Source organism: Odocoileus virginianus, chromosome 6 (genome assembly GCF_023699985.2).
Source record: "Odocoileus virginianus isolate 20LAN1187 ecotype Illinois chromosome 6, Ovbor_1.2, whole genome shotgun sequence".
Lineage (NCBI taxonomy): Eukaryota > Metazoa > Chordata > Mammalia > Artiodactyla > Cervidae > Odocoileus > Odocoileus virginianus.
The window spans coordinates 49740494-49763939 of record NC_069679.1 but is presented as its reverse complement, the minus strand read 5'-3'; the positions used below and the strand labels follow the sequence as shown (position 1 = coordinate 49763939).

Here is a 23446-nt window from a genome sequence, read left to right as displayed (position 1 = left end):
TCACATACCTGACTGTGTAGTTTTGCTCTGGGATCTATTAGAAATAGGTGTTTCCAGCAATTTTGCCATCATAGCAAGCTTGCTAGCAGCACTGATGATCTTCTTCTCAGCCCTGTGGGGAATTCCAGAAAATAAAATTAATAGCGTGTAGAGGAAGAAAATGAGTTTCCTTAGCCCCAGGACTTCTGTTTTCCTATATGCTCTGCCACCATTAAGAGCAGCACAGACATTAAGCCTCTCTTAACCCTCTACTCATCGCGTAGATACAGTTAATTCTGTGGCTAAGGAAAATGCTTACAAAATGACAAAATGCTGTCCTGGTACTCTCAGGACACATTGTTTAGACAGAACTTACCCTTCCTCCTTCCCATCATCCTGCAAAATCTGCTGGAGGCAAATCAAATAATATTTGCGCATCTTTCGGGCGGTTTCTTGACGTTCTCGCAATACCTCTGCTTTTACCATTTCTGCAGCTCTTTCCTTACTCTCCTGAATATAACGAAGCATATCACCTGGGGGCGGGGGGAATCCCCACAAAATGCATGTTTATTGGCAGTTTTTTCAAAATAAAGAGAGGCAGACTTCAGACCAATTTTCTGGGAGATGCAGTGACTGGAGATATAGCTTAAATATTATAGCTTAACACCATCATTAAAATGGAATATTTCGGTCACCATTTTAGTAGACTAAAAGGAGAAGTAACCTAAAAGTCCACTTAGAAAGATGACAGAACACAAATATGGTCAGAGAAACATAGCATATCCCCTACAGAAACTGTCATATTTTAAACACTGAGATAAGAAATTATCATTAATATGAGGCACAGAAATTTATGCATTTCAATTACATGTCAAGTTAAGACAAGAGAAAAAGGAATATACTGAAAGGGTGAGGCAGCAAGGAAGAGAGAAGTAGACACAGAGAAAGGAGGCAATATAAGCTGGAGAGATTCACAGCCTTCTGTTTACTTGTGCTCTGAAAACCCATGTTTCATTGTTTCTTCAATTCTTTCCATAGCACTTATGAATATCCAACTAAATATAATACTAGAATCCATGAGAGGTATACAAAATGCTATTGCAGGAAGAGATTTGAGACTCACGGTGCCTCCTGAAATTTTCACTTAAAAACAGTTCACAGCTTTCAAGTCTTCCTTTTATCTTTTACTCAATGTGCTTTGATTGGGGCTACCACACCGAAGAACTGATGTTTCAAACTGTGGTATTAGAGAAGACTCTTGAGAGTCCCTTGGACAACAAGGAGATCCAACCAGTCCATCCTAAAGGAAATCCGTCCTGAACGTCATTGGAAGGACTGATGCTGAAGCTCCAATACTTTGGCCACCTGATGCAAAGAACTGACTCATTAGAAAAGACCCTGATGCTGGAAAAGACTGAAGGCAGGAAGAGAAGGGGATAACAGAGGATGAGATGGTTGGATGGCAACATCAATTCAATGGACATGAGTTTGAGTAAATTCCAGGAGGTGGTGATGGACAGGGAAGCCTGGAGTGCTGCAGTCCATGGGGTTGCAAAGAGTCGGACACAACTAAGCAACTGAACTGAAATGAACTCAACTGAACCACTCTTTAAGATTAACACTTTGTCCTAAATCCAGGGCTACATCCTACTGGTTGAATATCACCATCCCTATTGAATTAAGGAGTCTAATTCATAAAGGAATCCCATTTTATCAGCAAGCTCTTCCTGGAAATTACACATTCTATGTAAAAATGCTAAGTGGAAGACTATTTTTCATTATTTCAAGTGGGAAAAATTTTAACGGAGTACATGTCAATACAAAATATCCAACCAATTTCTAAAATGTAATACATGTAAATACACAACAAGTTATCACATTAGGATGAAAAATGACGCTTAAAATTTCACTTTTTGATTAATTATTAACAAAAAGTTAATTTCTTTCTAGTAACATGGATTCTGTTAGAACAGCAACAACAAAGAAGCATATTCTTTATACTAAGTGGCATTTTCAAAGCATCTACAGAATGATTCTGATGATCTACCAATTATATTTGAAACTTGAGACATCTCCCACTCATTTTGTTTAAAACAAATGCAAGCTTTAGAAGGCAAATATACATATCTCATACATAAACACTGGTATTGTTCTGAGATATATATATACTAACTATGTAATATTACAGTTAAAAACTGGGAGGTTTTCTACTAGGAAAACAAACCACATAAATAATTCTGTAGGATGTATTACACCACCTAGTACCACAAAGGTCTTGATAAACAAACTTACATGTATGACATAATCCATTATGAAAATAATGAGAAACCACAGAACAATTTCTAATAACATTAATTTTCTATGATCTTTAAAAGCTTATGGAGGAAAATAGTAACTCATTTAAAATTCATATGGCATTTTTTGGGGGACTAGTGATTTAAGTTGTAAGTTTATGAAATTTTTAGGTTAATATTAGAGCCCAAGAAGAAAAATTCTGAAAGCAGTTCAAGATGGTATTATAGGAAATCCTGAATTCACCTCCTCCCATGGACATACCACATCTATAGCCACATATGGAACAACTATCCCTGAAAATGACCTGAGAACTAGCAGAAGAGTCACCCACAGCAAAGCAGACATATCAAGGCGAGTAGCAGAGGTAGATAACAGTCTTGTCAAAACCTTCACCTTGGACATGGCATCTCACAATTAGGAATAATAGCACAAAAACAAAGCTTCTCCCTGAGGTGCAAGGGGTTTGAACCCACATCAGATGCCCCAATTCTTGGGACCTGAAACAGAGAGATGAGCCTCCAAAACATCTGGTTTTAGAAACCAAAAAGGTTTGGTTTACATCCAAGAGACACAAAGTGCTATAGGAAATGGAGATTCCATTCTTATAGGACCCATTCAGAGACTCGCTCAAGTTGGGAACCCAGTGCAAAAACAACAGCATGATACATGCCTAGACCTTATGTGAAGGAGATGCACTTGCTGACCTTAAAGCATCCATCAGAAGGGCAGAATCTGTTAGAACTCTCCTAGGATCAGAGGTGCTCGCGGGAGCCATTTTGGCACCCGACTTCCACCTTACAAGTGCCGGCCCCACAGGCACCATTTTTGCACTCCCCCTCTGTCGTGCTGCAGCCATTTGTCCCACGTCTGCACTCCCTGCTTGCCCTGACACGCCAAACCCAGCAGGTGTGCACAGTCCAAGTGGGGGACATCCCCTGAACACCTGGCCTTGGGGACTAGAAGGCTTGTGTTTCTGGGCCCCACACGAATGAAACAACTGAAGAGACCATTCTTGGCAATCTACAACCCCCAGGACACAGCACCCTAAACACACCCTAGTCTTTCTGTGATCACCCCTTCAAGATTGGGAGAGGTAGCTCTCCTATTTCACATAATATATAGAATTAAACACATAGAGAGTGAAGCAAAATGAAGAAACAGAAATATGTTCCAAATAAAAGAACCAGACAAACCCCAGAGAAAAACCTTAATGAAATGGAGTTCAGTAACTTACCTGATAAAGGTAATGGTCAAACTAATGATCATAAAGATGCTCATTAATAAGAATGGATGAACACAGAGGGAACTTAAACAAAAAATAAACAGGAAATACAAGAAATGTTAAAGAGACTCACTTCAGATGTAAGGATATATAAAGGCTAAAGTGAAGGAATGGATCAATATTTCATGCAAATAGAAAGCAAAAGAAAGCTGAAGCAGTTACACTTATATTAAATAAAACAGACATTAAAACAAAGACTGTAATAAAAGACAGAGATGGACATTAGAAAATGATAAAGGGATCAACCCAACAAGAAGATATAAATAACATTTGTTAAAATTTATTCACCCAATATAGGAGCAACAAGATATATAAAACAGTATGATCAGACCTACAAGGAGAAATCAACAGTGATACAATAATAATAGGGGGATTTAATACCCCATTTACATCAATGGGTAGCTCATCTAGGCAGAAAATAAATAGAGAACACTGGCATTAAACAATACAGTAGCCTAGATGAACTTAAAAGATATGTAAAGACTATTTTACTCTAAAACAGGAGAATACACATTTTCCTCAAGTGCACATACAACATTCTCCAGGATATAGCACATGTTAGGCCACAAGTCTCAATGCACTTTTTAAAACTTGAAACCATATCAAGTATCTTTTCCAATCACAACGGTATGAAATTAAAACCACAATGAGGTACCATTATACGCCAGTCAGGATGGCTGCTATCCAAAAGACTACAAGCAATAAATGCTGGAGAGGGTGTGGAGAAAAGGGAACCCTCTTACACTGTTGGTGGGAATGCAAACTAGTACAGCCACTATGGAAAACAGTGTGGAGATTTCTTAAAAAGCTGGAAATAGAACTGCCATATGACCCAGCAATCCCACTTCTGGGCATACACACCAAGGAAACCAGATCTGAAAGAGACACGTGCACCCCAATGTTCATCGCAGCACTGTTTATAATAGCCAGGACATGGAAGCAACCCAGATGCCCATCAGCAGACGAATGGATGAGGAAGCTGTGGTACATATACACCATGGAATATTACTCAGCCATTAAAAAGAATTCATTTGAATCAGTTCTAATGAGATGGATGAAACTGGAGCCCATTATACAGAGCGAAGTAAGCCAGAAAGATAAAGACCATTACAGTATACTAACACATATATATGGACTTTAGAAATATGGTAATGATAACCCTATATGCAAAACAGAAAAAGAGACTCAGATGTATAGAACAGACTTGTGGACTCTGGGAGAAGGCGAGGGTGGGATGTTTCAAGAGAACAGCATTGAAACATGTATATTATCTAGGGTGAAACAGATAAGCAGCCCAGGTTGGGTGCATGAGACAAGTGCTAGGGCCTGGTGCACTGGGAAGACCCAGAGGGATCGGGTGGAGAGGGAGGTGGGAGGGGGGACTGGGATGGGGAATACATGTAAATCCATGGCTAATTCATTTCAATGTATAACAAAAACTACTGTAATGATGTAAAGTAATTAGCCTCCAACTAATAAAAAAAAAAAAATAAAAAAATAAAAAAAAATAAAAAAGAAAAAAAAATAAATAAATAAAAATCAAAAAAGGAAACTGGAAAAAGCACGAATATGTGGAGACTTAACATTATGTTACTAAATAACCAATGAATCAAAGGAATAAAAAACAAACCTAAAGATAAATGAAAAAATCAATAAAACATACCAAAATATACTGGATATAGCAAAAGCAGTTTTAAAAGAGAAGTTCATAGCAATACAGGCCTACCTTGGGAAACAATGTTAAACAATCTAACTTTACACCTAAAGGAGCTAGAAAAAGAAGAAAAAAGAAGGGACAAAGTTAGTAGAAGGAAGAAAATAATAAAAATGAGAACAAAAATAAACTAGAGACATAAAAAAATAGAAAAATTCCATGACAAAAAATGGGCAGAAGACCTAAATAAATATTTCTTCAAAGAAGACATACAGATGGCCAACAGGCACATGAAAAGATGTTCAACATCTCTAATTATTTATTAGAGAAGTGTAAATCAAAACTACAGTGAGGTATCACCTCACACTAGTGAGAAAGGCCATCATTAAAATTTTACAAAAAACAAAAGATGGAGATGGTGTAGAAAAAGGAAACCCTCCTACATTGTTGGTGGGAATGTAAATTGGTACAGCCACTATGAAAAACATAATGGAAGTTTCTCAAAAAACTAAAATTAGAGTCACCATACAATCTAGCAGTACCACTTCTGGGTCTATATCTAGTGAAAACTCTAATTCAAAAAGATACGTGCATCCCCAACGTTCATAGCAGCATTATTTACAATAGCCAAGATACAGAAGAAAACTAAATGTTCACTGACGGATGAATGGAAAAAGATGTGGTACACATATATACATACACAATGGAATACTACTCAGCCATAGAAAACAATGAAATAATGCCATTTGCAGCAACATGGATGGACCTAGAGATTATCATTCTAAGTGAAGAAAGAAAGAAAAAGACCAATACCATATGATATCACTTATATGTGGAATCTAAACTATGATACAAATGAACTTATTTGCAAATCAGAAAAGGGAATTCCCTGGCAGTCCAGTGCTTAGGACTCCACAATTCCACTTCAGGGGGCATAGACTGGATCCCTGGTCACTGAACTAAGATCCTATAATCCACATGGTACCACCAAAAATACTACCCAGAAACAGATTCACAGGCATAGATAACAAATTTATGGCTACCAAAGGGGAAAGGAGGTGGGATAGGGATAAATTAGGAGGTTGTGGTTAGCAGATACAGACTAATACATAAAAAAGGGATAAATAACAAAGTCCTACTGTGTATCAGAAGGAACTATATTCAATATCTTATAATAAGCCATAATGGAAAATAATATACATATTATGTATAATATATATTACATATACACATATAAATAAGTCCCTTGGCTGTACACCAGAAGCTAACACAATGTTGTAAAGCAACTATACTTCAATAAAAAAAATTTTTAATGAAAGAAGAGAGAGAAAAAAACAAGGTTTACTTAAAAGAAAAACAACAACAACAAAACTGAGAAAAGATCAATAAAACTAATATCCGGTTCTTTGAAAAAAGAAAGCTGACGAATCTTTAGCTAGACTAAGAAAACCCAGAACCAGATGGCTTCACTAGTAAATTCTACCAACCATTCAAAGAAGATATAATATCTACCCTTCTCAAATTCTTGTAAAAAAAAAAAACCAGAGAAGGGGATATTCCCAAACGCATCTTATGAAGCCAGCATTACCCTGATGCCAAACTAAACAAGAGCACCACCAAAAAAAAAAAAGTTACAGGCCAACATCACTGATGAACACAGACACAAAAATCTTCAAAATACTAACAAATCAAATTGGGCAATACATTAAAAGGAGCATACACCATGATCAAGTGGGATATAACCCAGGGATGCAAGGACTGTTCAACATCCACAAGTCAATCAGTGCAATATACCACACATTAACAAAACAAAGGATAAAAACAGTGTGGTATTGACATAAAAACAAAGAGATCAATGGAACAAAATATAGAGCCCAGAAATAAACTCACCCACACGTGGTTGATTAATTTACAACAAAAGAGGCAAGAATATATGATGGGAAAAGGACAATCTCTTCAAGAAATGGTAACGGAAAAACTGGACAGCCACATGCAAAAGAATCAGAGTGTGCCACTTTCTTATAACATATACAAAATCAACTCAAAATGGATTAGGGGCTTGACTGTAAGACCAGAAAACCATAAAACTCCTAGAAGAAAATATTGGCAGTAAACTCATTGACACTGGTCTCAGTGATTTTTTTTTAGACCCAACTCTAAAAGCAGTGGCAATCTAAGCAAAAATAAATAAGTGAGACTATATCAAACTACAATGCTTCTGCACAGCAAAGGAAACCATCAAAAAGATAAAAAGGCAACCTATTAAATAAATGAAGAAGATATTTGCAAATTATATATCTAATAAGGGATTAATTTCCAAAATATATATAAAGAACTCACACAACTCAGTATCAACAAGAAATAAACAACCTGATTAAAAAATGGGCAGAGGAATAGATAGATTTCCAAAGAAAACATAGAGATGACCAACAAGTACATGCTCAACATCACTAATCATCATGGAAATGCAAGTCAAAATCACAATGAGTTATCACCTCACAGCTGTTAGAATGGCTATTATCAAAAGACCAAGATGTGTTAGTGAGCATGTGAAGGAAAAGAGAAACCCTATGAATTGGTGATGGGAAGGTAGATTGGCATAGCCACTATGGAGGTTCCTCAAACATACTCAAACAGTATGGAGGTTCCTCAAAAAATGAAAAATAGTACTACCACATAATCCAGCAATTTCACTTCTGGATATATATCAAAAGAAAGTAGAAGCACTAATTCAGAAAGATCTATGTGTGCCAATGTACACTGCAGCATCATGTACAATAGCCAAGCTATCCAAACAACCTAAGCATCCATCAGTGGATGAATGGATAAAGAAGGTGTTATAGACATACAATGATACTACTCAGCCATAAAAAACAACAAAATCTTGCCATTTGTGACAACCTGGGTGGATCTTGAGGGCATTATGCTAAGTGAACTGTCAGAGAAAGACAAATACTGTATGATTTCATTTATATGTGGAATCTTAAAAAAAAAAAAAAGCAAATGAACAGAGAACAGACTAGTGGTTGCCAGAGGGGAGAGGGTTGAACAGTAGGCAAAATGGGGCAGAGGGTCGATAAGTACAAAGTCATGAGGATGAGGAAGTACAGCACAGGTGACTATAGTGAAGAATACTTACAGCAGCCCCCTCTTATCCCTGGGGAATACATCCCAAGACCCTTAGTGGATGCTTGAAACCACGTACTGAACCCTATATATACATTTTTTTCTGATACATACATCACCTTCTTAACATTTAATTTATAAATTAGGCACAGTAAGAGATTAACAACAGTAACTAGTAAGACAGAAATTTTAACAATTTAATAAAATTATGTGAATGTGATCTCTCTCTAAATATCTTATTGTGCATATTTAATGTCTTTTTCATTTTAACTAAGCACTTATCATCCACTGTATCTATAACTTTTGCAGTTTGAGGTGTGACAGCAAAACTATCATGAATTGTTTTCTTTCTTCACCATTTTGTGAGAAGATCTGTCCTTATTGTAGATCTCAGCAACCTCACCATATGATTTTTTCTTTCCTTAATAAGTCGAGAACTTTTACCTTTTTACTTAAAGGAAGCACTTTACAGCTTCTCTTTGGCATATACGAATTGCTAACATCCCTATTCTTGCACCTTGTGGCCTTTATTAGGTAAAAGAAGGGTTATGAACACAACCACTACGATATAGTGACAGTAGATCCAATAACCAAGGTGGGTACTAAGTGACCAATAGGCAGAATATGCTGGACAAAGGGGTGATTCACTTCCAGAGGCAGACAGCATGATGGCTGAGATTTCATCATGCTACTCAAAATGGCCTACAATTTAAAACTTACTATTTATGCAGTTTTCCATTTCATGTTTTTGGACTACAGTAGACCACAGGTAACTGAAACCATGAAAGTAAAATCACAGATAAGAGGGACTATTCTGTATTTTGTAACTTTGCATGGTGATGGGGAAACTAGACTTATTGTGGTGATCACTTCACAGCATAAACAAACACCAAATCAATTACGTTACAGGCCTGAAATTAATATAGTGATATATGTCAACTATACTTTAAAATATATCTATACATACATTTTAGTCCAAAAAAAACCCAGGATAATTAACAATATAAAAATATTGTGCCACTTCCAAAATTTTGGTGGCAAACCCCAAATTTACTTGGGTAAAATTATGACATAATTTAGAAAAGCTATCAGTGATCTCTTCTAAAAACAGGTAACATAATATCTCAGATTAAGGTAGTTCAGAAAATTCCCCCAAATTACTACTATTAGTTACAAAAAAGACCCAAACCACCCTGAAACCTTAGGGATCTCTTTAGAGACTTACGCTTAATCTTTTTTACAGCTTTAATGTATTGCCCGCGAAGTTCTTCCAAGGCCACCTCATTGCATGGCAGGCAGGCATTTTCAATAGCTCCTTCTGACAGTGACCTAAAAAAATACAGAGATTAAGTGAAAAATGTAATTTGAAAAATATTCATATATAATTTTTTAAATATATACATAAATATGTATTCTAATAAAACAAGCTGTGTGCTAAAAAATACACATCTGAGGATCTCTACTATAATTATTTAGGAGAAAAAGGCAAACTTAAGTGTTACGGTTACTTATATCACAATAAATCCACATGATGAAAACCTATGCAGTTACTGAAGAGTAGATTATAAAGTATATCTAATGGCATGGGGGAAGAGTTTATCTTATAATACTAATAAAAGGCCACAAAGTAGCTTATATAATAATCTCAATTTTTAAAACATGTGCACATGTGTTTGTGTGAGGGTGAAAGTCACTCAGTCATGTCTCTTTGTGACCCCTTGGATATACAGTCCATGGAATTCTCCAGGCCAGAATACTGGAGTGAGTAGCCGTTCCCTTCTCCAAGAGATCTCCCCAACCAGGGATCAAAGCCTGGTCTCCCATATTGCAGGCAGATTCTGTATCAGCTGAGCCACCAGAGAAGCCCAAGAATACTGGAGTGGGTAGCCTCCCCCTTCTCCAGCAGATTTTCCCAACCCAAAGACTTTAAATAAAGAGTATCTTCTGGGTTTATACAACCTTTCTGTATAAACGTGAACCCAAAACAAAGTAAATGGCAACGGGACCACACCTATCAAAAAAAAGAGTATCTGCTGGGAATAGAGTTTTAAAAGATCTTTTTTTTCCCCATACTTTTTGCTATGCAACAGTAACAGTAATTTATATTCTTGGTATGATAATATTGATAGGACTGTTATTTTTTTAAAAAGTAAAGATACTCAGAAATAAACAGTTTCTTTGAAATAGTAAAAGTCTACCTCGGTGGTAGTGTTTTACAAAGCGTTCTCAGTTCTTCTAATTTATTCTTCATGTCATTGTTTTCTTCTATTAATTCTTCAACGACTTTAGTATTCTCTTCTAAAAAAAGAAAGTGTATAGTATATTGGTCAATCTCTTTTTCTCTGTCTTTCCCTTAAATTACCAGCACAAATGTTCATAGAGGAGACTGCCAAATTTCCAGTCGTTCCCTGTGTCACTGTTCCCTGAGAAACCCAAATCTGACCACCCACTGTTCTATATTCTCAGCACTTTAAATCTGTATTCCATTTTCAACTCATTTTGGGTTACAGACTGTCCTGGAATAAATCTCCAATTGCTTTATATGCATGTGGTTTGCCTTCCAGTTAGATGGAAGGCTTTATTTAGAAACACAGGTTTCCTAATTCCATGTCCCTCATGGACCCTGGTATGCAGTCTATGCTCATATAAATTGATCATTGAACAAGCACCTCAATACAAAATTAAGAGAAAAAAGTTAAGCTTAAGTAGGTAACATTTTCAAAAATAACATAAGATCTTCAACTCTTTGAACTTATAAAAACAAGATAAGGAGACTGATGGAGTCCCTGTGGCTCAGAGGACAAAGCATAAATTTCAGTCAGAGAGACACAAGTTTAAGGCCTTCTTACCCACTGGATGAGCTTAGGCAAACTAATCTTTCTGAAACTGAGTTTTTTAATGTGTAAAATGGGGATAGCGTTATCGACCTTGATGATTATAATGGAAATAAAATAGTAAATGCACAGCACCTTATACAAGGTCTGGCAATAACAATGTTTAATAAAATGAAAATGGAACCCCTTGTTTCCTACTATTCCAGCCTTTCAACACATCCTACAAGTTGGGGAATGAATCATTCTGTTCTCCCAGTGATGGATACAGCTCGTATATTTCTAACCCACTCACTCTTACTCCATTACTTTTCAATAAATGCTACCATGACAGTAGAAAATGGAATTTAAGAAACAATAAAGCAACCAAAATAGCAAAAATTTTATCAAGTAGCAGATTTACATTAACACAAACACTGAAATTAGCAAATGGCTTAAATGCTGACCCTGACCTCTTTTATTAGCTTGCTGTTTTGAGCTAACTATCAACTTTCTTGGATTATTTCTAAGTCCACAAATTACAGAAGTAATCAGCCTCAAAAAACACTATGTAGAATAACCATTGTATGATCACAATGTACAGTGCTAAATATTAGTATCTGTAAATAACCACAACCTACTGCCCTTATCATTTTGTTATGTAAAACAAATTTCTTGATTTCCATCAAATTTTACAACAGCCTCCTCCAGGAAGAGAAATTTACCACCACAGTTGGACAACTTTACTCGCTCTCCAGCCTCTGTTAAAGACCACGGGAAACGCAGTTAAAATTTTTAGCTCAAAATTGCTAAAACACTTTCTCAGCCTTAAAGCAATTATGACCTATCTTTAACAGAATTAGGAAGCAGTAATGGGAGTAAGTGGCTACTCTTGGGCAAAAATGTTTACCGAGTGTGCTATGATGCCAGGTACTATGCTAAGGCTGGGACAGGATTTAATCCTTTGTCACCACCACACTCCAAAGGAGAATACAGACATTAAATAATCACAAGGATGACAAATGTTACAAAACTCATAGGAGCAGTGGGAAATGTCTAACAGAAGAAACTAGCCAAGTCTGGGGTGCTTAGGAAAGCCTCTATAGGGAAATCATGTGCCAGGGGGTTGACGAATAGGCGTTAGCCAGGCATTGTGACCAGGATGGGGAGACAGATGCTGTTGGTAAATGAAGAGGTGCACAAAGGCCCAGAGAGTCAGTGAAATCCCTGCCACAGCTCTGTGAGAGGATAAGAGGGCTGGGCAGGACATGAGCCTGAAAGGCTGGCAGAAGTGGGATCAGGAAGGGCTTCTTAAATTATGTCAAATTTTGTTTTACACTGAGGGCCAGACAAGCCACTGAGGCGCTTTAAACAACAGAGTGTCACAGTCATATTTACTTTTCTAAAAGGCCGCTCTAGCTTCCTGATGGAGAATGGATTGGAAGTAAGACTGGAAGCAGAAAGAGATGACTGTTGTCCAAGCAAATGAGAGAGGTGGATGGAGGAAAAAAGTGAACCTACCCGCCTGGGTCTGAATGAAACATTGTTTGGGACCCTTGCATTCAGTCCTTCCTTCATTCAAGCATTTATTACTGTCTTGTATATAATGGGTACCAGACTATAAGGATAAATGAGATACCATCTCAACAAATTTGTAAGTTAAAAAGATGTTGGGCAAGTAATCAAAAAGTGAAATACAGAATGTTACCAGAGGAGGAGACAAATGTCCTGAGGCCACACGGAAGCAGCCCATCTAGCCCACACTGGCAAAAATCAAGGCTCTGCAGACAAGATATACTCTCAATTGAATTCTAAAGGATGGGCAAGAGTAGGGCCAAAACAAGAATGAGAGGGGAAAGCATAGGACAGAATGACAATATTATAAAAGAAAATTCCTGACCAGCTCGGGCATCTGAAATATTTCAAAGGCAAGGAATACAGAGCACAGGGTGTAAGTCAACACCCTGTGAAAGGTAAGAGGGAGCAGCCTTGTGAGCCCAATAGCTCCCTTCTTCAAGACGGCAATAGGAAAAGGCAGAAGACGGGCCTTTTAGACAACTCCCCGACAGCATTGTGAAGAACAGATGGAGAGAGGCCACATCAGACCCAGACGCCTTGGTTCATGTCTCTTCCCTCTGCCTGGAATGCCATTCTCTTTGGCAAACACATTCATCTTTCAAGGCTTAGTCAAGCCTTCCTTAACTTTAATAGGAGGAAGATTCAACTAACAACCTTTCTTCCTAGTTTACATGAACGTACTGCCAGCTACCCAGGGCTGCAATTATTCATTAATGTTTTCAGTTCTCCTCCTTTAATGATAAGCTTCTTGAAGCAAGAGAACAGAGCCCTGTATATCTCCATCAGAAGTGGAATTTTGTCTCATGTCTTCACTGCTATACCCCCAGTGCCTAGAACACTGCTTGACACACACTCAAAAGCTATTCAATCAAAAAAAGAAGGACTAAGTTCAGTAATAATTATTTGCCTAATAAAAATAAGATCCAAATTAGTATATAGTAATTCCCAAAGATAATCAGTGGTTCCATTAACTAAAATGTCCCATTTGAACATTCCAACCAGGATCAAGAGATTTACACTTGTAGCAGTGTTACTTCAAATGCTAACCTCCAATTTTTTCCACTACAGCTCTGTGCTTCCTTTCTAAATGCTGAAGATGCCTACAGCATTTCTCCAGTTTTCTTTTCAGATCTTGACATTCCTGCTTTGCATTTTCAAGTTCTTGGAAGCAGTGTCCACAGCATGAATCTTTAATTTCAAGGATCTTTTTCTTATCTGCAAAAATTAAATGATAGCACACTTTTATATCAATTAGACTATGAGAAGGAAGGAAACCAGATGACATGATTAAAGGCTATAGTCTAACTGAAAAAAGTATGATGCTTAAGAAAAAGAGACTTGAATTTGAATCCTGTTTTCACTATTTATTTTACCAGCTGTTGCATTACTTAACCTCTGAGACTCAGTTTCCTAATATGGAAAATTGAATAATATCATCTATTTTAAAAACTGCTCTGAAACACAATGCTCAGATCTTAGTATCAAATACAATTGTCCACTAAAAGGAGCCAGAGTTCTTCAAGGAATGGCTGACTACAGTACTGAGACAGGGTACATTCAAGATGAGACTAGAATATTTTGCTAGGAGGAGGACACTCTTACGGTGTTGAAAGTATCTCCCCACAGATTCCTTATTAGTTGTGAGGGAGAAAAAAAAAACACAGTAATTATACAGTGAAGCAACTGGACAACAAGAAATATGAACATCACACATTTCCAGGTGTGGCATCACACCATCTGCGCAGTGGTCCAACTAAGAAAACACAATCCATGACAATCATGAAGAAACACCAGATAAATTCAAAATGAGGAAAGTTCTATTAAAAGCCAGGGGTTGACAGGTGTTGGGGAGAGTGAAGAATATATCTCTCGAAAATATCAATGTCATAAAAGGCAAAAAGAGGCCACAGAAATACCCCAGATTAAAAGAGATTAATGAGACGTGACATCTAAACATAATACGTGACCCCAGACAGGCTGCAGTACCATAAGGGGAAAAAATGCTGTAAAGACTTTATCAGATCAATTGACAAAATTAGAATACAAAGAGCAAATTGATAAAACTATGTAACACAGATTTTCATCTAATGTTAAATTTACTATACTAAAGTATATATGAAAAATCCCTATTTTGGGAAAATACACACTGAAGTATTTTGGGGTAAAAGGGCATAATGTATATAGTGAAAGTGAAAATGAAGTTGCTCAGCTGTGTCCAACTTTTTCAACCCCATGGACTGTAGCCTAACAGGCTCCTCCATCCATGGGATTTTCCAGGCAAGAATACTGGAGTGGGTTGCCATGTCCTTCTCTAGGAGATCTTCCCAACCCAGGGATTGAACCCGGGTGTCCCACACTGTAGGCAGACGCTTTACCCTCTGAGCCAACAGGGAAGTCCTATAATGTATATAATCTATCCTTGAAAGGTTCAGAAAGAAATGAAATGTTCACAGACACGTACACACGGAGGAACACAAATGGGGTAATATGCTATCACTAAGTGTATCTAGGTAAAGGGTATATGAGTGATCTTTGCAACTTTTTATTTTTGCAACTTTTCTGTAAGATTTGACATTATCTCCAAATAAAAAAAAAAAAGATATAAAACTGTCAGGAGGTATAAACGTACAAATATTGTCTGGCACAGAACCTGGCATAGAGCAAGTATACAATTAAGGAGTAGCTATACTAATAAAAATAAATGGAAAAAAATAAATAAATAAATAAATAAAATTATTATTGAAATGAAAAAAAAAAAAGGAATAGCTATGGCTACTAGTAACATATAAAGTTTATAAAATTTAAGTAATATACAAAAATGACAGATCATTACTATTAATATAACTGATATAATGAAGTAGGAATACAAATTGGCACAGGCTCAGAGGCCAGTATCTAAAATGTTGATGTAAAAACATTGGCCCAGCAAAATTATTCTTAGCTCTCTTACTTTTCAGTTTCTTTCAAATGGTATCATTTACGTTTACAAACATCAAAGGATTAATGAAACATCACCATACATGGCACTTACACACTTCATTGAAGACACTGTTTCGTAAAACCGGAAACGAGGCCAAATGCCCATTGACAAGAAAATAGATTAATTATACTATATTCATACAACAGAATACTATACAACAATGAAAATGAATGAACCAGAACCATATACATTAACAAAGACAAATTTTAGAAGCTCAATATTAAGTGGAAAAAAAACAAGTTACAAAGACTAAAACAAGTATTAAACCATTTTTCAATGTTAAAAGACAAATGAAAGCAATAGCTTTTTGAGGATACCTATATTTGGTCAAAACATAAAGAAAAGCAACGAAATTTTTTTTTTTTTATGTCAGAATATTTATTACCTCAGTTGGTGGGGAAGTTACAGGGATAGAATGATGATGAAACACGGGCATCTTCAACAGTACTGGTGATGTTCTACCTCCTAAGTCAAATAGTGGGTTCCTGGTTGTTGGGTTGATAACTTACCTGTGCATTACACATATTTTTTGCATGTATCAATTATTTCATAATTAATATTTAAATTAGTTTAAAAAATGATAAAATATTAAGAGAATATAACCACACTACTAACAGAGGTACTCTCTGATAGTAGGACTATGAGGGGCTTGATCACATAGTAAATGTTTTGGATTATTCAACCCTTTCTAATGTTAATGTGTTTGTTTTTAGGGAAAAAAAGATTAAAGAAAGAATGTAAATCCTTCTATAGTCTGATTTGTCGTAAGTCAAAACTGATTTCTTTCATATTGACTGGACCTCCCAAAAGCCAAATGATATCTAAAACTCATTTCTATGCATTTCACAAATTAGGAAGTAACTTTCAAGTTATTCTAAATATAACAACAGACATAAAGTGACATTAAAAAGTAGGAAACAAAATACAAATTAGGATAGTATTACCCTGCTAATTGTTAAATTAGTATTTACTTAATTGGCAAAAAGATATTCACAACCATCTAGAACCTAGAGGTAAGGGAAGAGGGTCTCTGGTCAGACAATGAGAGAAATAACACTCAACTGATGTCTTAGAAAAGGCAGATGTTCTCTAGGACTCTGGTAATATGCCTACTGAATTTGAGTGTGGAAACTAAGGTCATTCACTCTGTACATGATTTCCTCTGGCAAGCCTTAGTTCTTTTCCAGGTTACAATGGAGACAGCAGACAAGAAACAGAAAAAACATGTATAAGTTTGTAGGTGGGAGAAGGGAGCAGGCTCCAAGGGGTGGATGTCCTAAGAGGACTGTAATTTACAAGGAGTATGGCAGTTCCTAGTTCAAAATCCCAGTAAATGGACAGTATATGCCCATATTCCCCAGTGAGCTCTGAATACCTCAAGGGGCTGCAGCACGGTGCAATTCTTTTCAAACTAACAACTCTAAGTCACTAAGTTAAATTATTAATTCATCAGATACTCAAGGAACACAAACTATGTGCCATTCACTATGTGCCAGGTGGTAGAAAGGAAGAGAAAAAAACACTGCCCCCCACCTGAAGAAAACCCCAAATACAGCAGGAAACACTTGATACACTTCAGAAAGATTTCTATTAAAAATAGCTGAAATAAGCTTCAGTAACCTGAATGGAAAAGTCTCAGTGATTTGGCAATTCTCTTATGTGTAACCTCTGATTTCTCAACAAAGCCAGGGAATGAAAAGATGACCGCTCTACTAAAATTTTCATTATTACCTTTATAATACGAGTCACTTATGAATGGAGAAAGACCATGAAAAGGGAGGAAATATGAGGGCCTACAGCAACCCTGTCTTCTAATGTAAAATGAACCTAGGGAGAGGATACACATAAAGTAGCAGTCATATCACCCATTTGTTCACTCATGAAAACTGCACATCTTTGATTTCCTTTTATCCTGAAAGCAACCCTCGGGAACTGGAATTAGGGATATTGCAAAGACAAGTAGGAACAGAATCCCATTACCAGCTTCTGCTTCTTGTACAGCCGCCAAAGGCAGAGCATGGTGTCCAGACGTAGGAGCAGGAAGCATCGCCTGGACTCCAGGGTCTCCTCTGCCCGTGGCAGGATCCTTATAGATCTTGGTCATAATTCTCTGAAACAGATTATCTTCATAGTTAATGCCTATTAAAACTCTCTCTAATTAAAATGCTAATCATTTTCACTGCAACAGGGGGAAAATTCATTAGAAATTTACAATACTAAGCTTATGCCTTCCATGAATTGAAAGTAACAACAATAAATATCTTTGAAACTTACATAGTGTGCTATGTATCTAAATACTTTACCTTGTCATTTGTTGACAAGGAAAGACCATTCAATTCTAATGTTAAGGAGAGAAACTGAGGCTCACCTAAGTGAAAATCTTGTACAAGACCATTTCCTCACTAGTATTTATTGAACACTTTCTGCATTCTACTTTCTATTCTGGCAACATGGCTACGAACTCATTAATGTTGGGACATTTTTTTAAGACAATATATTTTCCAATTTTGGACAACTAGTGAATCCCAAACAAACCAGATGATCTTGAGAAAGCTGTCTTGTTTAATTACTTAAAATACTTTATATATGCTTAATTCTGGAAGCCTTGATTTTGAATCACTGTCAGGAAAGCTACCCATGTAGCCCAACAGAAGCAGAGGTCAACAGGTACAAAGACTGCAAACTCCAAGCAATCAAGATGCTATGAGGTTGAGACCAAAGAAGTAATAAAAAATGATCCCAAAAGCAGCTAATGTTTCCAATTTCTGCTCAGAACTGAAGAAAAGCCAAGATGGCAAAAAAAGTAGCAATCTTTTTGTCTTAGTTTTAACTTGACATTGGGGTAAGACCACACATCCTTAAATTTGTTTAAAAATTGTGTTCCAATTGCTATTTCTCTTTTCTTTTCATCATTATGAACTGCTATATTAATATACTTAGTATATAAATATAAATAACATGTTTGATAGGGCATTAATTTTACTGGAAACTGTATTTTTAATTCATTGCAACTTGGCCATTTAAAATCTTGATAATCTAAACTTAATTGTTCTCACCAACAAAAAAGTACAGTAAATAGGTGAGGTGATGGATGTGTTAGTTAACTAAATGGTGGAATCCACCCAGGGATCAAACCCAAATCTCTTGCGTCTCTTACATTGGCAGGCAGATGCTTTACCACTGTGCTACCTGGGAAGACCTTTTAACAATGTATATGTGTATCAAATCACCATGATATATACTTTAAACATCTTACAATTTTATTTGTCAATTACAGTGCAATAAAGCTGAAAAAAATTTTTTAATTAAATCTTGACATTTAAGTAATTTTAATGAGGACTTGTTTTATATATACTGATCACTTTTTTCCAGTCTTAAGTTTCATGAGAAGTTCAAAAAACCACAAATTTAATTAATTGTAAATCACAGTTCTTCACATATACGGCACTTATATCACAAATTTATGATCACTGCTTTTTAATCACTGCTTTCTCTCAAGGTCCTGAGCAGACTTAGCTCTAAGACAGCAGAAGGCTGAGTACTACTCTTCTGTGACAAATTTCTGTAACAAATGCCAAATAAGACATTTCAGAGTCACCCTTCTCCCGAGAATGGAATCTGATCCCACTCAACATAAGCTGCAAAAGTCTAAATTCTAGCCAAATTATGTGAATTTGTCTCCATATACGTGTAAGACACATAAAGTCATACAGAGGGCCTTATCCTGCTTGCACAACTGTGTGCTCAGTCGCTCAGGCATGTCTGACTCTGTGTGACCCCATGGACTGTGTAGCATGCCAGACTCCTCTGTCTATGGAATTTTCCACACAAAACTACTGGCGTGGGTTGTCATTTCCTTGTCCAAGGGATCTTCCTGATCCAGGGATCAAACCCCTATCTCTTGTGTCTTCAGCATTGGCAGGCAGATTCTTTACTGCTGTGCCAGCTGGGAAGCCTGCACAACTATAAGCCCTATAAAAAGACCCCAGGGTTGATTCTATGTTAACATTAGGAGAATGGTGTTGTGAGTTTCTTGACTTTTACAGTAGACAAAAGTTTGCTTCAGGAAAGCAAACCCGAAAGCATATAACATGATCTTCCCATCACTTCATACCCTTTAAGTTGCCATAAATAATTTTTCGTAATTATATACTTTATCCAAAAATTCTCAATAAAGTATTTTAAGCAGTAATCATGGGAATTGGTCTTGCCCAGTGAATTTTACACTAAAAGTAACTATTAGGCAGTAACATCTTTGTGAAATCAAGAATAAAAATATCAACTGGGTTGAATTGGGATGGGGTAGACTGATCTTTCAGGTTCTTTGGCTCTACAATTCTGTATTATTTCAAATGCAAGATGCAGAAAGACCAAGCTGTGTCATTTTTATTCTACCAAAATCCAAGGAATTAGATCAGGGATTTGTATTTTATTTTTCAGATGAGCAACTATAATTTATGACTACCCAAGGTAATAAACTAGACATCACTAAGTATGGGATTAGAACTCAGATTTTCTTTTTTGTAGCCTATAATTCTTTCCAGTAGGTATTAATACCAAATGCTCAATCCTGGCCTTGAAAATCTTTAATCACAATATTTTAATGAATCTTAACTCATGTTTCAACTCTTCTATCAGACAAAACTTAGAATATTGGCATTTTTTTCTACCTCAAATACCAAATGTTAACATTGGCTGCTCACAATGGCTAGAATACCATTCTGGAATTTTCATGTATATCTAATGTATTTAACGATAAGGCAGCAAGACTTTGGTTTTATCAGATCTTCCACACAAACTAAAAGCTGGTGTCAGAGAATACTTATACAATGAGAAGAACACAACTAATCCATTCTACATGCACGTACAAAGTACACCAACAAAACTCTGCCTCAGAGTTTTATGTGATTAAACCGTACTTCTACTTGTTTATTTCTAAAACAATATTCTTTGGACTCAGTGTTTTTTTGCCTGCACGAGATATAAATTCAAGGGTAAGCAATAGGCTTTCAAACTCTTTAGAAGTTCTAGTTTAATACGATGCATGTTTCTTAAAGTTGTCATGCCCCCCAAAAATAGGAATGAAAGTTATTCCATTTCTGAAATCTGAGGTCCTTACGAAGAACAGCATGGGTTTTGTTTTGTTTTTTTTTTTTAGGGAAAAAAAGGTATCTAGAAGATAAAAGCTCTGCTCATATTTGTGGCACTATGAGGAGCAAAGTTTTGGGGGCAAAAAAATACATATTGCAATCCTTTGAATTTGCTAAAGATTTTTTTAAACCACTAGTAAAAACACAAGTCTCACATCTATTAAACTGGAGAATGAAGAAAGGAAGAAATACCAAATGCAACTTCAATAATCATACATGACACTGAATCATAGCTCTTTTCACTTATCAGGAACATACCTTCCCCCAGTCTGAGTCGATAGTTTCTATCAGTAAGGAGAGTATATCTTGAAATGCTTTCTGTATGCAGGCCTTTAGTTTTTCAAAACATTGCACAGACATCCATTTCGAAGAACAAGTTGACAAGAGTTCCAAAGGGGGCTTACTCTCTGAACCACTGGCTTGCTCCTTCAGGGTGTCCTTTAAGAGAAACTCCAAGACAGTTAGGATGTCTTCCTCATGCTGATGGATTTCCAGTTGGATCCGCCTGGTTTCCTGCATAGTCCATTCTCTGCGGCTCTGGTCTAGACACGTCTGTAATTCTGTCTCCTTCTGAAGAAGTAGTTCAGCTTTTTGCTTCAAAAAGTCTTCCTTAGCTGCAGCAAGCACCTCATTAATTTTATTTCGATGGTCATCTAAAAATTGCCGGTAATCTTGCTCATTTTGTTCTTGAATTCTGTGGATTTCGTCTTGCTTTTCTTTGTTCCACTCACTTCGGGCCTTTGCCAGCTCAGCCCTGACAACCACGGGGAGTTCCTCATTCTTTAACTCAAGCTCTCTCTGCAGAGAATGAATCTTCTCTTCCATTTCCTTTCCAGGTGTGACATTTTTCTTCATATTTGCAACCTCGCTTTTCCATTTCTCTTTAGCTTCAGAAACAGCAAACAATATCTAAAGAGTAAAACAATATATAATGAAAACTTTTTATGATTCTTTCCATCAATAAAAAAAAATTAAAGTTACTGTTTGGGTTAATCTTTGAACTTGTCAAACAAGAGATTTAAAATCAAAATTAAAGAGATAAAGTAAATTTAGGTAAGACATTAGTTGGTCCTAAAATATAATTACACTCAATGTGAGGATCTTTGCCCTCATTTTAAATCATCTAATATTTTGTCTTATGTAAGACAAAAATAAATAAAATTTAAAAATAAAAATTAAACAAAATTAAAAAATAAAACATCCATTTCTATATGGATAACTAGAAATTTAAAGTGACCAAAAAATATAGTTACATAATTATCTGAAATTAATTTTAGAAAAAAAATTTGTATTTTAATACAGATGCTATCTCAAATCTAAGCCACCCAAAAATAAATCATCTTTTATGTGAAGCAAAAAGCAGCCTCATAAGGAAATCTTACTATTTTTAGGAATGTAACACTTACCTGAACAATAACTTGCTGGCAAACATAATGTGTTTTAATGCAATTCTACTGCTTAAATCAGTTCATAAAATATCAAACAGAAAAGTCATTTTTTCATTAATCTAATTTTTCTTTGTAACAGAATAACAGGACGAGTAGATCATATGCATCAATAGAACACAAACAAAATTTAACAGGGGATCAAAAATCCTGAGCTCTAGCTCAAATCCTGACTTGTACTACAGAGGCAGCCTCATATAATATAGGCTCTGGAGATAAACTGTGAAATTAACAATTTCCCACTCCTCAACTTCTTTGATCCTCAATTTCCTCATCTATAATCTGGAGATAATTACAATGCCCATCTGATAATTGATTTTTTATTTAAATTATTTAAATAAGCAAAAAATTATTTAAGATTTTTTAAGATTAAATGACAAAAATAAGTAATCCATTTAAAGCACTTAGTCCAGAGCATAGCAAACAATAAGACTCAGAAAATATTATGTATTTACTGTTACTCTTGGCTGCACAGGCTTAGAAAATTTCTTTATCTGTTTTACACTGTCTTCTATATAACAAGCAGATTAGATGATAACCTCAGGTTCCTTTCACTTCTAATACTCCCTGGACTAAATCAGAGAAGCCACAGGGATACAAATGCAAAAGAAGAATTGGCCTGGCCTAGATGGTGGTGACCACTATGAATCAATACCATATATACACTGTAGCTATGGAGATGAAGGGTTGGCTTCCTTAATTCTTAGCTATTACATAATTATAGCAAATTATCTTCAACTATATAGATTCCTAGGCACATTATGTATCTTTACTCAATAAAATGTGTTTCTAAACAGTTGGATATAAGTCAAAAATTTTGAATCATTCTTTAAGTTTACTAAAGGAACCCACTATCTAAGATGAGCTTTACAAAGGAATTCATAGCAAAATTCTTTTACCACCAATAAAATAATTTAGTAGCCATGTGAAACATGCTTCCTTTCCCAAGAAGGAAAACAGGGCATGTCACAGTGGATGCCTAAAAATGATCAACAGGTAACTAGGGTAGAGAGGGTCAGGTCCCAGGGAAATTGGGTGACCCGTCCAACCTCACCAAAACTATACAACCTCTCATATAAAGTTTTACAGGAGAATTTGGCAGCATTAATTGACTTAGAGCTTCCTGACATTGCTGCACATTAGAATC

General features: G+C 36.1%; 1 protein-coding gene across 11 annotated transcripts in view; it reads right to left on the bottom strand.

Annotated features, from left to right (window-relative positions):
- CEP152 (centrosomal protein 152) overlaps nucleotides 1–23446 on the bottom strand; it is a 97176-nt gene that overhangs the window by 4942 nt on the left and 68788 nt on the right. For 8 of the 11 annotated variants that reach the window (XM_070469319.1, XM_070469318.1, XM_070469322.1 and 5 more), the window contains 7 exons: nucleotides 21113–21763; nucleotides 17685–17814; nucleotides 13772–13939; nucleotides 10535–10634; nucleotides 9562–9665; nucleotides 356–512; nucleotides 9–112 (listed from right to left, as the gene is read on the bottom strand). In XM_070469319.1, coding sequence (XP_070325420.1) covers nucleotides 9–112; nucleotides 356–512; nucleotides 9562–9665; nucleotides 10535–10634; nucleotides 13772–13939; nucleotides 17685–17814; nucleotides 21113–21763 — 1414 coding nt within the window. The remainder of the gene's footprint in view (nucleotides 1–8; nucleotides 113–355; nucleotides 513–9561; nucleotides 9666–10534; nucleotides 10635–13771; nucleotides 13940–17684; nucleotides 17815–21112; nucleotides 21764–23446) is intronic. The other 3 variants (XM_070469323.1, XM_070469326.1, XM_070469328.1) reach the window with 1 other exon arrangement.